This window comes from Falco biarmicus, chromosome 14 (genome assembly GCF_023638135.1).
Source record: "Falco biarmicus isolate bFalBia1 chromosome 14, bFalBia1.pri, whole genome shotgun sequence".
Classification (NCBI taxonomy): Eukaryota; Metazoa; Chordata; class Aves; order Falconiformes; family Falconidae; genus Falco; species Falco biarmicus.
In genome coordinates this window covers 19,352,122-19,366,919 of record NC_079301.1, presented here as the reverse complement: position 1 = coordinate 19,366,919, position 14,798 = coordinate 19,352,122, and the positions used below count along the sequence as shown (strand labels likewise).

General features: G+C 40.4%; 1 protein-coding gene across 1 annotated transcript in view; it reads right to left on the bottom strand.

Moving 5' to 3' along the window:
• The window catches only part of COL4A5 (collagen type IV alpha 5 chain), an 86,156-nt gene that overhangs the window by 38,212 nt on the left and 33,146 nt on the right, over positions 1-14,798 (bottom strand). Inside the window, exons 3-15 of the mRNA XM_056360123.1 lie at positions 10,937-11,026; positions 9,620-9,664; positions 8,807-8,851; positions 8,638-8,700; positions 7,735-7,788; positions 6,991-7,017; positions 5,628-5,708; positions 4,520-4,582; positions 3,906-3,941; positions 3,766-3,807; positions 3,568-3,660; positions 1,327-1,380; positions 1,163-1,219 (exon numbers count right to left, since the gene is read on the bottom strand). Coding sequence (XP_056216098.1) covers positions 1,163-1,219; positions 1,327-1,380; positions 3,568-3,660; positions 3,766-3,807; positions 3,906-3,941; positions 4,520-4,582; positions 5,628-5,708; positions 6,991-7,017; positions 7,735-7,788; positions 8,638-8,700; positions 8,807-8,851; positions 9,620-9,664; positions 10,937-11,026 — 750 coding nt within the window. The remainder of the gene's footprint in view (positions 1-1,162; positions 1,220-1,326; positions 1,381-3,567; positions 3,661-3,765; positions 3,808-3,905; positions 3,942-4,519; positions 4,583-5,627; positions 5,709-6,990; positions 7,018-7,734; positions 7,789-8,637; positions 8,701-8,806; positions 8,852-9,619; positions 9,665-10,936; positions 11,027-14,798) is intronic.

Here is a 14,798-nt window from a genome sequence, read left to right as displayed (position 1 = left end):
AAAGACATCTGCCATATCCCCTCAAGACTTTCATCCTTTCAGATCTTTGCAAATTTATGTGGTTCCCATTTACTTTTGCAGAGAGAAGCAACTCAGAAAATAAAATTCAAAACCACCTAAAATATAATGAGAATTTTGGCTTTGTAAATCTGCCTCATTTGTTATGTTCCTTAAAGAAGGCAAATCAAAGCCCTCCTGTAAATCTCAGCAACTAAGAAGGATTTCATCTAGAATACCAAACATTTGTTTCCACTGTATTTATTTCCTTCAGAAATTGGAAAACCTATTACCAGCATGTTTCTAAACAGTGTTTATATATTGTCCAATTAACTTGAGCAATACTTGTGTCTTGTTTTCAAAGGGGCCTGTTATGTTGATGACACTATGGGTTCAGCAGATGTGAAAGTGAAAATACAGAATGCTTTGAGCTGGTAGCAACTTGTCTTTTCCTTGCTGGTTCAGCCCATGCTATTTTCATTCTATTTCTTAGCACTTTTATGATTTTCCTCAGCTTTCCTGAGCTGTGAAACCCAAGTATATTTAAATTCCAGGATGGATTTGAGTCTAGACAGGAACAAAGTGACTCATGCTATCCCTAGATGCAGCTATCCTGAACTCGTCCCCTCCCCAGACAGATAAACTGAAGTAGTCTCATGGGAAGTGACAAATGGACTTTTGTTCTTAATGCAGCGTTCAGAGGTTTGGTTTTGTGACTCACCTCACAAGTAAACTCACTGAGAATGAGTTTACATAGACCAGTTTAAATATATACTAATTTCATGCTGCTTGGCAACCCAGTACATAATAAACCAAATGAAGACCCTCTCAAAAACGAAACAGAAAACTGCTGCTTCAGTCAAGCAGTCCAACAACTTTGAAGAAGGTTTCCACATGTAATCAGGTAACATCATTCAAATTATTTTCTCTAGCCCCCAAAACTAAGATCTACATGTAGATAATTCTACCAGAAAGCACTGAGAGGTCGACACCTAGAAGCACTTTCATGAACCAGATGTGTCATCTACTAGTTTGCCAGGTTATGGAGAAATAAAAGAAGTCTCTTACCCAGAGGCTGATGGCCCCACCCGAATTCAACATTTGCTTAATTCTCAAAGATAACACTGATTGGAAAGATAAGTGTTTGGTTAAGCAGACTACTTACTCTTTTGCCTGGTTCTCCTTGCTCACCTTTTTCACCTTTTACGCCACCGGGAAGACCCTGGACACACAAACGTCATCTTAAACTGAGTCCACAAGCCAGAGTAGAATGAATTTACAGTTCTGATACAGATGCAACAAAAAAAGAACTAAAAGAGGACTACTCACAGGAGGGCCTTGTGGCCCAGGAAGTCCTGGTGGGCCTGGATCACCTGGAATACCCTGTCAAGCATGGGCAAAGAAAAAGATGATTAAAGCCTTCATAACTCCTAGTAGCTCTGCTGATTTTTTTTTAAAAAAAGAATCTTTTTTTCCCCTGTCATTTAGATTTCCAAGTACTATGAATGGTGAAGGATCATATTTATTCTTTCTTTGTGTGGAACTTCAAGCGCATCTATAAACTTTACTAACTGCTCATCCTGTTTATTTAGATTCTCTCCACTAAGACACAACTGCCTCCTGCGTGCACTGCAGCAGCTGGTTTGGTGGCCTGCAGCTGTTATACAATAATAAAAAGAAGGAAGAAAAAAACGGAAAGACACAAAGAACAAATGCCAGATCCTGCTGAAATTACAGGAGCAACAGTCATTAGATTACTGGTAATTGCTGAAGTTGTGAGGCCGTCAGGATCAGTAGAGTGTTTCTCAGACAAGTGTCACAGGATCAGTGTTTTAAAAAGTTAGGGTTTCTATTCTGTCTTGTTACACCTTTATACAAGTTCTTAAGTCTCTTCACCACCAACCTAAAGAAAAGTTACAGGCTATTTAATCCACAAAAGGTTTCTGTGCAGAGTTTCTGTTATTTTTTTGGAGGCCTCCCACTCTTTTACAAGTCCATCTATACACTTGATTTTTCAGTCAGAGCTCATAGGTGGAGGTACACACCAGAACTTTGTGTATATCTCACAAAAAAATATGGGTAATATTGAAATTTTTTACTGATTGTGTACTACCAAGCATAACCTTTGTTGAAATGAAAACAAATTTTTAAACTTTGAAATTATTATTAATGTTGGTCAAAGGCAACACACATAGACTATGTTTGTAAGTCTTAGTGTTTTAAAAGGAATGTCGTTAGAATACTTTTATGTTGTACATTTATATAACTTAATGCCAGTACAATTAGTCCTTCAGAGATCCCTGATGACAGGGGAAAGTTACTCTGACCCTAATAAAGTCAGATGATTTTTTCCTTCAACAATGGTGTGGTCAAAATGTCACCTTGTGTTTTCTTAGAACTATAAAGACCCCCGCTGCTCTTTACCTTCTGTCCTACTATCCAGTAAAACAGAGGCAAAACCAGAGACTGAGATTTCTAGGGTGACTGCACATTGCAAATGTACACCAGTGGATCGCTCTAGGTAATGCCTATTCTAAAAGGAAGCGTAACAAAGGGTTTTGATCAAGATGAAGAGCAGCATTGTCCTACACCTGCCAAAATAAAATACTGCTGCATACCAAAGCTTTCTTCTCTGGCACATTTCCCAAGATGACAAGGTGGAAAGTAAGAAATGGATCCAAATATAAACGGAAGAAACAGTTTAAAGTTTAAAGCTCAGTTAACACAGTGACAACTGCAAAATAACCAGATATAAATCCCATCACTCACCACTCTTGCCTCAAAGCATCTGCCTCAACTCTTCTATTATTCAGGGTGATATTTGAGAATACCACAGAAACTTCAAAGAAAACATGAAATCCAGGCACCCGTGATCCTGCTGGTGCTGTTCAGCCTATCTATGACTGGCACCCAGAATCAAATGGCACAGTGAAATGTTCTCCAGTGAAGAAAGGAAAAAATGTAATAAAAGCGGCAATTCTCTTAATGACCTTTTGCCATTTATGGGTGGGGAAGGATCCATGCAAATCAAACCAAAAGTTTGAGCTTACTGTCACAATATGGCTTGATATTTACTTTTGAGAGGCCAGAAACAGGGAAAGCACTTTATTCAGACCACAAGGAAGAAAGATCTTGGGGCATCACTAAAGACCAGAAGAAAAAAAAAAAAAAGTAAAAAGAAAAAAAAATTGAGTTAAAATTTTTGAAAGGCTTCCTCACAATGGATGGCATAGATGGTTAATTAATGGGAATCTGAATCCCCAGACAGCTTTGAAAATCACAGCCTGGGTGTTCCATGGAACGAGAATATTTTAACTGCTTTTACTGTTGCTATGCAATCCTTTAAGAGATTTTCATAAGAATAGTCATTTTACTAAGGGAAGTAACTGAGCTAATGTGACTGGCATGCCTTCTATTAAAGAAAAAGTACTCAGGCCCAAAATATTCAGTTCTTTGAGAAAAATAATAGAACTTCTGCAGTAAGCAGGATGCAAGTATACATAAGCTAAACCAATAGAGGTTACAGCTTGATCACATGCTCATTGCAGATGGATATAGTTTCCCACTCACCTGATCTCCTTTCTGAAACTCAATGTCATTTGGTCTCTTCTGTTCTCCAATTTGTCCTGGTGGCCCTGGAGGTCCCTGAAGACCTTGTTCACCCTAAGGTGCAAGAAGACGGCAGTTTTCTACAGGCAATACAAACCCAAATGGCATGCATAAATATTTTGAAAATAAGCAAAAATATCATCATGATCACCTACTCACTTTTTCACCTTTGGGTCCTTGGAAATTCAAACCCATATTACCCTGCAAAAAGTATAACTCATCAGCCCTTAGAAGTCACAAATGAACAGAAAGAAAAACAAAACAGTCCTTCACCACCATCAATGAGGGAAAGAAAATACCTTAGGTCCTGGCAGCCCTGGTGGACCAGGAGGTCCCTATTAAAAGAGGAAACAAAAAATAGAAGTCACTTCCAAGCACTTTGCATGCCCCTTTTTGTGTGTATGTGGAGAAACAAACCATCAAAACCCAATGTCGCTACATTAACAATGATTTCAGTGACTCCTCTGCATTATACCCATGTTGACAAGGCACCTTGCTTTCCTGCGAGAACTCTTCCTCATGCTATTCAACCTCACAAATATGTGAGAAACTCGTTCTTCCTTTAAGTGGAGAGTCACATAAAATTAAATAGGCATTAAACCTTGAAGGAAGAATGATCCTGGTCTAAATAAGCTGTTTTGTCCCTCAGGTTTCACACAAACAAGGAGCCCGCACCACAATTCAGCCTGATTTAAAGGAGAAGAGGCCTGGGAACAGGCTGTTTCAAACATATCGCATTCAAAGGTGTACAGTAGCAGCTCCAGGGTGAACTGGATGCACGGTTCCTGTTGTCTTCATACCAAGTCTTGACTACCAAGATTTCTGCACTTTATTGACCTGCCTTTGAGCATGTGAAACAAAGAAGTAACCGCCCCATTTAACACTTTATGGGTAACAGGTTAAAGAAACTTACTGTCAAACCTGGGGGCCCTGGAGGGCCAATTGGACCTGGTATTCCCATGGCGCCAGGTGGGCCCTGTTGAGAAAATTGAGGAGGCTATGAGAAAAGCACCTTTTTATCAAAAAGACCAAACCAGTGAGGTAAAAAAGGTAAAAAAACCTCAACAGCCGGCACTCCATACATGTCCAATCAAAGAAGCTGACCACTAACCTACCAATCTGTCCTTGTGGAAAGGCCTAAAGAAGTGTACATCATGTTAGGAGTGTTCTGCTCTCAACATCAATACATGTCTTTGGCTTGGATAAGGGAATGCTTTTTTGTTTCTTTTGAACTACTTTTGCTCTTTCTTTCTCTTCATGCACTGAGAGAGAACAACAAAACACTTTGTATTTGTGATTCCTCCCAGCCAGAAACAGACAATAGGGAAGCACAGATCAGAGGAACAGAAATGCTAACAGGCTCAGTCTGGTCAGAATAGCCTGGGGCTTGCCTCTCTGTACCAGGAAATGGGAGTCTGGCTGCTGTCCAGTCCAGGCCGATAGACTCATTTTCTGCTCCCCTTTTTCTTCCACTAAAGCAATGAATGGCTCAGTGGGGAAGCACAGGGCCTGGAGTCACTAGCTGTTTTCACAGAAGACTGCTGGGAGAACAGAAACACTGTTCAGGAGGTACAACATGAAGAGAACAGCTGAGACGTAACCCTCTCTTCTCACCACCCAAAATAGTGGCTACAGGCCAGAAAGGCAGATGTTTCTGGCTTTACCTCAGGGTGAAGAAGGGAAAGGAACTCCAGAACTGATACAGAGAATGTCTAGGAAGGGGTAAAAATGCAGAGGGAACAGAGAAGCAAGTCAGTAACTGTGAGTACTGCTGTCTGCTGGATACCACTTTCCTGACCAGGGACCCTTCTGGCCTCTGTGCATCACTCTATTAAAAGCAACACGGAGGCACTTACTTTCCCTCGGGCCATGAACTAGAGGTATATTAAATGTGAGCCCTGCTTCTCCACATAAACGTATGGATCCCCTAGCACCAAATGTTCCAATTGTCCTGTAATGCAAATGCTTTTCATCTTATCTTTTTGGCAGAACACAGCCTAATAGTACTTTACTCAACTTACAGGTATCCCTGGAAGACCTGGAAATCCGGGGTCGCCCTTCTGTCCTGGCAGGAAGGATGTAATTATTTCACCTGCTTCACCCTGGAAGAAGAAGAGTTAACTTTAATTAATAGTACATTTTACAATTCTTTACCACCATTCTGACTCCAAAGGATGCATAAAGGCTCTTAAGACTCTGAGAGACTAAGAGTTACGCTACACCCTAGCAGTACTCTTTAATATAAGTAGTACAAGATTCTCCAAGAACAGCTCTTTTTAGGAGAGATGAGGATTCTTTAAATGGCTAAAGTGCCAACTATTAAAAGCTCTTTTTTTTTGTATGTACAAATGTATCAGCATTGATTTAAATTCCAAAAGATTAAGGGATTGAAATACAAATAAAGAAAGAGACATTCTAGCTCCATGGGAAAGCTGTGGATAGGACACAACAGAAAAAAGGCTCACTCAGCTTTTTGCAATGTCCAACCTCATGAGATTAATGCTGAGTATACTGTTATAAAAGTCATGCTTCATGTTCTACACTGAAGCACAGTTTCTTATTAATTTCAGGGAATATCTTTCTTTTAAAAGTGTATGTTCTGATCAGCTTACCTTTTATTATCTTTAAAACAATTTGGAAGAAAAGTCACTGAGAAAAACAATTCAGCTTAATAGTCACAATTTGCCAGCACCAGTGTTATGCTGTCCTTGAGTTTATTGAAATAATTCTGTGGGTCAAGTTTCCTTTCAAATAGATTTGAATCAAACCTGATGTTTTGGCCCATGCTCAAATAGGTCAAGCATACAAAAAAACCCCCCACCCCTTAAAAAATAGGAGAGGTCCTTAAGGTCCAAAGTCAAACTATGAGACTACTTACATTAGAAGAAAAAGCCATCTATGTACTATCTACATCTATGTACTTTCTACACAGTAGAAAGCATGTTTTCAAAAGGAATGTAAGCTGTTGCACTATTCTCTTCACTGGATGTTGTAAGTTATTATTGCATAGTGTCTAGTAGTGTTCTTGAGCACGGACCGGTAGACTACTGGTGCATTTGGGTTTTCATAGGCATTTTCCTAACTCGATGCCTCACAATACAAACAGACACTGTCTCTCACACTTGCAAGGAAACCAGCTTCAGAAAACAATCTACTACTTCTGGAACTACTGACTAAAAACTGAGTAAAGCTACTGCAGAATTTCCAGTTAGTTGCACTGGAGTGGCCTAGAAACACTAAGCTTTCTGCAGAACGTCACTCCAGATTCCAGTGGAGTCCATGGTCTTGCATAAAAGCAAGTAGGTTATTTATGTCAGATCGCACTGATCACAATGCACACCTGTGCCTGGTTAATACTGTGATGTGTGAGTACAGAACACTTACCTTCATACCTGGCAGACCAGGGGGTCCCTTTGTTTAAAAGAAACAAAAAATAAAAAAAGATCAATAGAAATAAATCTTTGGTATGTCACTTGCAAACCGGTAATCAGATCTACACCATGAGGCAAGCATTAAAGACAGAAATCTAAAAAAAGATATGAAATAGAAGAAAATAAATTTTTATCATCTTCAGAATCAAGTGGAAAAATGACAGTACTTTCACACTGAATGCTGAGCATTAAAGGGACTACATTTCCATTTCCTAGCAATTTGTTTCTTTATTGTCTCCTGTTATCTGTACTGTCTACTGCATTTCCTTCTGTTTGTACTTTGGTTCTGACAGTCACTCTGCTGTACAACCTTGTGTTTTCCAATGAAAACATCCTACACTGTCTTTTTTTGCCCCACTAATCACCAGTAAGAATCTTTAGATGTACAGGATGACAGTATCAAGATCGTTCTTCTCTGACACATATACATGTATTTGTATTTTTCTGCAGGTGGCAAAGCATCTCAGCATATGAGAATTCAAAGGGCTTTTTATTAGCTTTACCACAGCATGCAGCAGAAAACCTCACTTTTATTGGATATCTAGAATTCTGATTAACCATAAAAAAAATAGATTCTTATTTATTAAAAGTACATAAGAACTGCAAAAAGAGGCTGATATTTATCTGATCTTTCACAGACCTAAGTATAAGTCTTTCAATGGATTACAGGGAGCTGATCAGGAAATCTTTTACTTACAGGAGGCCCTTGTAAACCAGGAAAACCTGGACTGCCTGGGAATCCACGCTCTCCCTTAGGGATGAAGAAAATAATTAATCAAAACATAACACAACCAGATAAACAAATTTTGACTGAAAAGTCCAATTTCATTGTTAGCTTATGACTTCAGAGAAGCAAATTGTATTGCAACAAGCTATAGGATAAAGTAAACCAAACAAATATAAACAAACATTAAATATATAAACAATAAATATAAAAAGCCTATATATAGTTTGTTAAATCACACAAATGATTGAAACAGAGCTTTCCATATTTAGATATTTCCACATACTTCCAGGCAAAGTACTATACTACAGAGATGGAAAACAGATATAATGCTATAAAAGATCAATTTCTCTTATGGAACGATCATAATGTGAAGCTAAGTAACACGTTAGAATAAAAGTGACTCCTTTCAAGAAGGATACTGAATCAGTATCTTCAATGCAATATTATTAAAAATTGATAATTAAAAAGTCCCACTGTTAGGTAATGAGTTTTCTTTGGCAGCATGAGTCTACTACAAAAATGACATACAGCGTATGATCCAACTATCCGACACTCCTCTCACTTGTTAGCTATAAAATTAAGGATTAGAACAAAGAATTTAACTACACTGGTTGCAGTGTATATAAGTTGGTTGTATATATATGTTGTGGCTCGGTGCTGCCAATTTCTGGCAAAATTTGGGCTTTACACACCAGACCATGACCCCTTCTCTCAGATGCATGTGTAAATCTGCATTGTCTTAGAATTACCTGCACAACTCAGTAATGACAAGTACTGCTGCACATAAGAAACTAAACCTATTGGCTACAGGCAGGAGAACAAGAACTCCATTGTATTGTGGATGCATCATTAAGAATTTTAAAGAGATTCAACCTTTGTTCCATTGCATCCTGGGATACCCTGAGGTCCTGGTGGCCCATCTTGCCCTGGTAATCCCTTTAAAGTGAAAAAAAGGAAAGGAGAATTAGCTTGCAGGATGTTCTTCTGGGCCTGAAAGACAAAAGGGAATAGATTCATATCTATACAGTTCATTCCTACTCACAGGAAGCCCTGGTGTTCCTGGAAATCCTGGAAGCCCTGGTGGTCCCTAGAAGGAAATTAACCACATATGTTTTAAACAGTATGGTATGAATGGAAGTGCAAAAGGATTTACCAAGATTTTATTAAATGTAAATGCAACCTATTTGTGCATATGTGAGTAAAGAAAAACAGAAACATCTGAATCACCAGTAAAAAAAGAATGCCATGCTGGACAGCCATCAAGGTTCTTACCCTTTTATCAGCGAAATATCCACAAAAACATAGAGAAGACAATGCAGAACAACTAAAGTAATACTATGAAGATATAGTCAGAAAACAAATGAACACTCATGGTATGGAAAATGGATGTGTCTCAATGAAGTCAGAGATACATCAATTGTCACCAGCTGAGGGGTCTGACAAGAAGAAAAAGCAAAGGCACAAAACCTAAAGGATTTCAAGACAAATCGGCTTCTCCCATACCGACCCTATGTATACAGTGTCTACTTCAGAATAAACTGAAGCAAAGTTATTGCCACATGTTTAGGTTCGGTATAGTAAAACAGATCAAACAAATATTGGGGCCACTTTCCCTAATGAGTTATAGTAATGGTAAGAATGTAAATCAAGCAATACAGAATTTTGTATTACTTATGTAACCTTATATTACTCGTAAAATGTAATACAATCTTTTCTAGCTGGTAGATAAATTATTCTTCAGATTTAAGCTGATTTTTTCATCCCATAAATCACCACTTCTGTGAGGACACACTCCATGCTTGGCAGTCTTTACCCATAATTCCAATATATCCCCCAAAACTGCATCAACACTTACTCTGATTCCTTTGGGTCCAATAGGCCCTGGAAGTCCATCATCACCCTAAAAGAAACCAACAAACAAACAAAACACACTCAAGTTTTGCAGTCTGCCTTTCTATCAAATGAAACTGTACGCATAATACAATTTCTTCTATGCGTTTGTAGTAAGTGGACTAAAAGCTTTATTAGTTGTAATTTCCCGAGTAAAAGTGTTCAAAGTTATTTTATTTTGGGCTTTGGACTTTGAATTGAAAAGTATTTGTTACAGCTGACAAACCATGACTCAAAGGAAATGTTTTTTTAAAAAGCTATTTAAGATTGCTTACACGCAGGTACCGGGCATGTGCTGTCATCCAATATCCCACAGTGACCTCTTGTGGGCAACACGAGACATACAACACTAAACGTGATGGACACCGTACCAGGATTATTTTGTATTATGGATAACGCAGAACTTCTTATAAAAATCTTGAGAAGAAAAGGCATTTATGAAATAAAAATATAACCAGCGTTTCTAGTCCAAGACCCTCCTGTGGTTTCACTCTCATTATATCCAATTTATCTTTTCTTTTAGTGTCGCCTTTTGTTTTTTTTTCTTACCACCTACCTACTTTTCCCTTTGCTTCTTTTTGTTGTGCTTCTGTTAGTTTATACTGTGAGCATTTGCAAAAGAAATGGTAGATGCCGGATAATCTTGTGTATACTAAACATAAATGCATTTAGAGGAAGGTTTTTCAACATTTTAATGCTATATTACATCATCTGAGCATAGTGATGTAATTCAGTAGCAAATAAAAATAAATCAAAACCCTCCAAGGAAAGCAAGGAGCATTCCTCAGTTGTCTGTGCATGGGTTCAGCGAGGCCTTCATTTGCATTGCCTCACCCAAAACCAAGCCAGGAATGCCACCAGGTGCAAACAACAGTTTACCCCTGTGGTGGGACCCCTCCGGGCAGCTGACAGCCCAGCACCACTCTTACCAGTAAACTAAGCAATGGAGCGCATTATCACAAGGACTAATAAAACTACATTACAGCACCTTGCCAAACCTGTTCTTTAACCTTAATCTGCAGTACCTAGTGAGAGGATACAAGTGCACATGTAGTGTTTGCAAGCACGTGTGTAGGTGAAGAACAGGAAACTTTGAGCAATCTTTTTCCTCTGGTTGACTATTCAAACCAATCCAACAGAAAACCTGTCATATCCCAACATCTGAAGATTTTGACTATGAAATCAATGATAATCTGGAGTTCTGGAATGATTTAGCATCTGCACTATCAGCAAGCAAACACTACCTAGAATTTTCATCCAATTCAAGTGAATTGGGACTTACCTTTGAGCCTCTTGGACCAGGAGGTCCCTCTGGTCCTGGAAAGCCAGGCAAACCTGGCTGTCCTTCCAAGCCTGGGAATCCCCTTTCACCCTACAAAAAGAGAAAACATCATAGCGGAGGTGTAACATGACAAAAGCACAAGTTATGATTGAAAAATTCATAAAACACATTATCTTTCCAGTTTTCTGTAGGAAGTCAGACAAAGAAGCAAACACTACAATTAAACATCTCACCTGCTCAGCTACAGAAATTCCTGAAAATACACATACATTGCCTTTAACCGCTTCACTTAAACAGGTTTCATAGGAAGTTTATCCAGTATTTAAGCCACCTACTTACCAAAATAATTCAAACATCTGTTTCTCCTGTGCTGCTTAAATACACAGAACTCTTTCCCCCTTCCTACAAAAACATAGCTTTATTGATTATTAAGTCTCTCCCAAAAATTCACCTCTGCTGCGATACCTATAAAAACTCTGTGCAGGGTATAGCCAGCTGCTATACGGTGACTGTTGTTTGGTCTTCACAGTTGCAAGATCATGGAGCAGATCCTCCTGGAAACTATGCTAGGGCATGTGGAAAATAAGGTGGTGACTGGTGACAGCCAACATGGCTTCACTAAGGGCAAATTATGCCTGACAAATTTGGTGGCCTTCTACAACAGGGTTACAGCAGTGGCGGATAAGGGAAGAGCAGCTGATGTCATGTGCCTGGACTTGTGCAAAGCATCTGACATTGTCCCGCATGACACCCTTGTCTCTAAACCGGAGAGACATGGATTTGACAGATGGACAACTTGGTGGATAAGGAATTGGCTGGGTGGTCACACTCCAAAGAGTTGTGGTCAACAGCTCAATGTCCAAGTGGAGACCAGTGACAAGTGGTGTTCCTCAGGGGTCAGAATCAGGACTGGCAATGTTCAACATCTTTGTTGGCAACACGGACAGTGGGACTGAGTGCACCCTCAGCAAGTTTGCTGCGACCCCAAGCTGTGTGGGGTGGTCGACATGCTGGAGGGCAGGGGTGCCACCCAGAGGGACTGTGACAGGCTTGAGAGGTGGACCCCTGCAAACCTCATGAAGTTCAACAAGGCCAAGTGCAAGGTCCTGCACATGGGTTGAGGTACAGGCTGGGTGGAGAACGGATGGAGAGCAGCCCTGAGGAGAAGGACTTGGGAGCATTGGTGGATTAAAAATCAACTATGAGCCATCAACATGTGCTCACAGAGCAGAAAGCCAACTGTATCATGGGCTGCACCAAAAGAAGTGTGACCAGCAGGTCAAGGCAGGTGATTCTCCCCCTCTGCTTCGTGCTGTCCTAACATCCCCCTGCAGCGCTGCGTGCAGTTCTGGGCCCCAGCACACGAAGGACACGGACCTGTCGGAGGGAGGCCGGAGGGGCCATGAAGATGCTCAGAGGCTGGAGCAGCTCTGCTGTGCAGACAGGCTGGGAGAGTTGGGGTGGTTCAGCCTGGAGAGGAGAAGGCTCCAGGGAGACCCTGCACAGCCTGCCAGTGCCTGACGGGGGCTGCAGGAAAGCTGGAGGGAGCTTTCACAAGGGCATGTAGTGATAGGACAAGGGGCAACAGCTTTAAATTGAAAGAGGGGAGATTTAGATGAGCTATTAGGAAGAAATCCTTCACTGTGGGGGTGGTGAGACACCGGCCCAGGCTGCCCAGAGCAGCTGTGGGTGCCCCATCCCTGGCAGTGCCCAAGGCCAGGCTGGACGGGGCTCTGGGCAACCTGGTCTGGTGGAAGGTGTCCCTGCCTGTGGCACGGGCTGGAGCCAGATGGTCTTTAAGGCCCCTCCCAACCCAAACCAGTCTGTGATAATATAAAAACAACTAAGAGACTGGCCATGCACTAAAGGCTAAACACTTTAGAAATACTGAACATAAACAGGGTTCCAGCCCAAGGTGCTTTCAATCAAAATCAAGTGAGACAGTCACAAGACAGCAAAAAATAATGTTTCTTACTCTTTTTATCTGTCACCTCCTGCTAAAACCATAAACTCTCAAGCAACAACCACATTTTGCTAAATATTTGTGCAATGATTAGCCATGAAAGCCAATCAGTAACGTAACAAATACCATATACCATCATATACTGCCCCCTAACTTGTCAGTGTAAGTTGAGAATGTCACTTACCTAGTTTCAGAATATGCATAGCTGCATACTCATAAAATATTTTATTCATTGCATGTCATAGATTCACAAAAATCAGTAAATATCTAGGTTTCAATTGGTACAGAAAAGTTAAGAAATACCAGAATTAATACACGTTTTTGTGCATATATACATTATTGTACACTTTTCAACTGCATAAACAGGTATTTCCTACAGCTCTGTTACATCAACCAGTATAGGTAACTGCTTACGAAACAGGCAGTTATTCAGCATTATTCCTTATTACTCTACAGATAGGTTGGGTTCGGTTGGTAGGTCTGCTTCCTACCTGCAAAAAACTGCCTGATCATTTACCCCAATTATTTTTTCATGACAGCTACAGGAACTGCCAAAGAAATGCTCCATCCTAACGAGCATCTTAATCACTGGGTTAGAGTTGTGCAGGCTTTTGCACATTCTCTTTAAACCAATCCATCCTAAATTTTTATTTTCTTGCACTGCTTCAGCAAGAATGGGAGTAGTAGTTCCCACATCTATTATCTGGCAGCCTACCAGCTATGGCACTCTCTAGGATCTTGGGAGGTCCTGCCTAGCTTTCCTCAGCCAGATGAAAGAACCAAACCAGCAATCTCCCATCTTCAAGAAGAAAGTAGCAGAGAACTGAAGACAGAGGATTGCAAGCAGACAGAAGCATTTAACTGCAGCCTTGAGCACAAGGTGCAAAAGGCAATATTAAGGCTTGCTCATCTCCCCTTTATTTTCCATAAGCAGCTATACGCTAAGCATGACAGCAGTGTTAAGTCTCATTCTTAAATCCTAATTTTTTCACTGTACTGCTTAGGTAGGTGCTCTGCATTCCACTGTGGGAATCAGGAACTTAGAAGTTGTATTCAAACATTTAAAAGATGCTGAGATCTCACAAAAAAAAAAAATCAGAGAAAGTAAACAGGATTTCTTTTCCTGTCTTCTTTTCTAGTACTTGCTAAACTGCTTCCTTGGAAATACAAGAGGAAAACCTTTTGGATGAGATATTAAAGGCTGTGTGCAAGCAAGAGCTGCAGCCTTCCAGAGGAAACAACTATGCTGAACTTAGTCCTACCTACACAGTAAGACTCAGAAGGATTCCTTGGATAGGAATGGGCAGCTCATGAACTGGTCTGCTAAAGCTGGTTTTCTATTCATGGAAGTGTAAACATACTCCTTTTTTACCATAGGTCTCATATTGCTCCCTTATACAGGATAGACATCCTTTCTCCCGGTAGAAATGCTGAATTGCATCATAAATCAAGGCTTAAGTCTGACAGTCAGGGTCCAGACTGACTTTTTGCACACAAAGCGCCAGGCTGCACTTTCGCAGCTATACAGCTGGTGTGCTACCCCCTCTGAAAAACAAGACTGTGGAGGAGTGTTACTATCTCAGGCCAGGATATGAAAGGGTTAGTGTGTCCCTGCAGGAGAGAGAATGAGGAATTTGGGAGTGCCAGATAAGGAAAACATTAGACAGAGCCAGACTTTGGAGCAAGCTCTGGCAAGAACTGTGTTTGCACACTAAGGAAACACACCTGCGTACAAGAGGCACGTCAGAGGTGTCAGGTGCTAGCTAGGCTGCACAATGCCTACTAATCTCAACTTGGTCACACTTCACATTTTTGTTAGAGAAAGTAACATCTGCAAATGGTTACTAGAACAGACTTCTTGCAGAGGTTTGGCCTTGTTTAAGGCTGAAAAACTGTTCT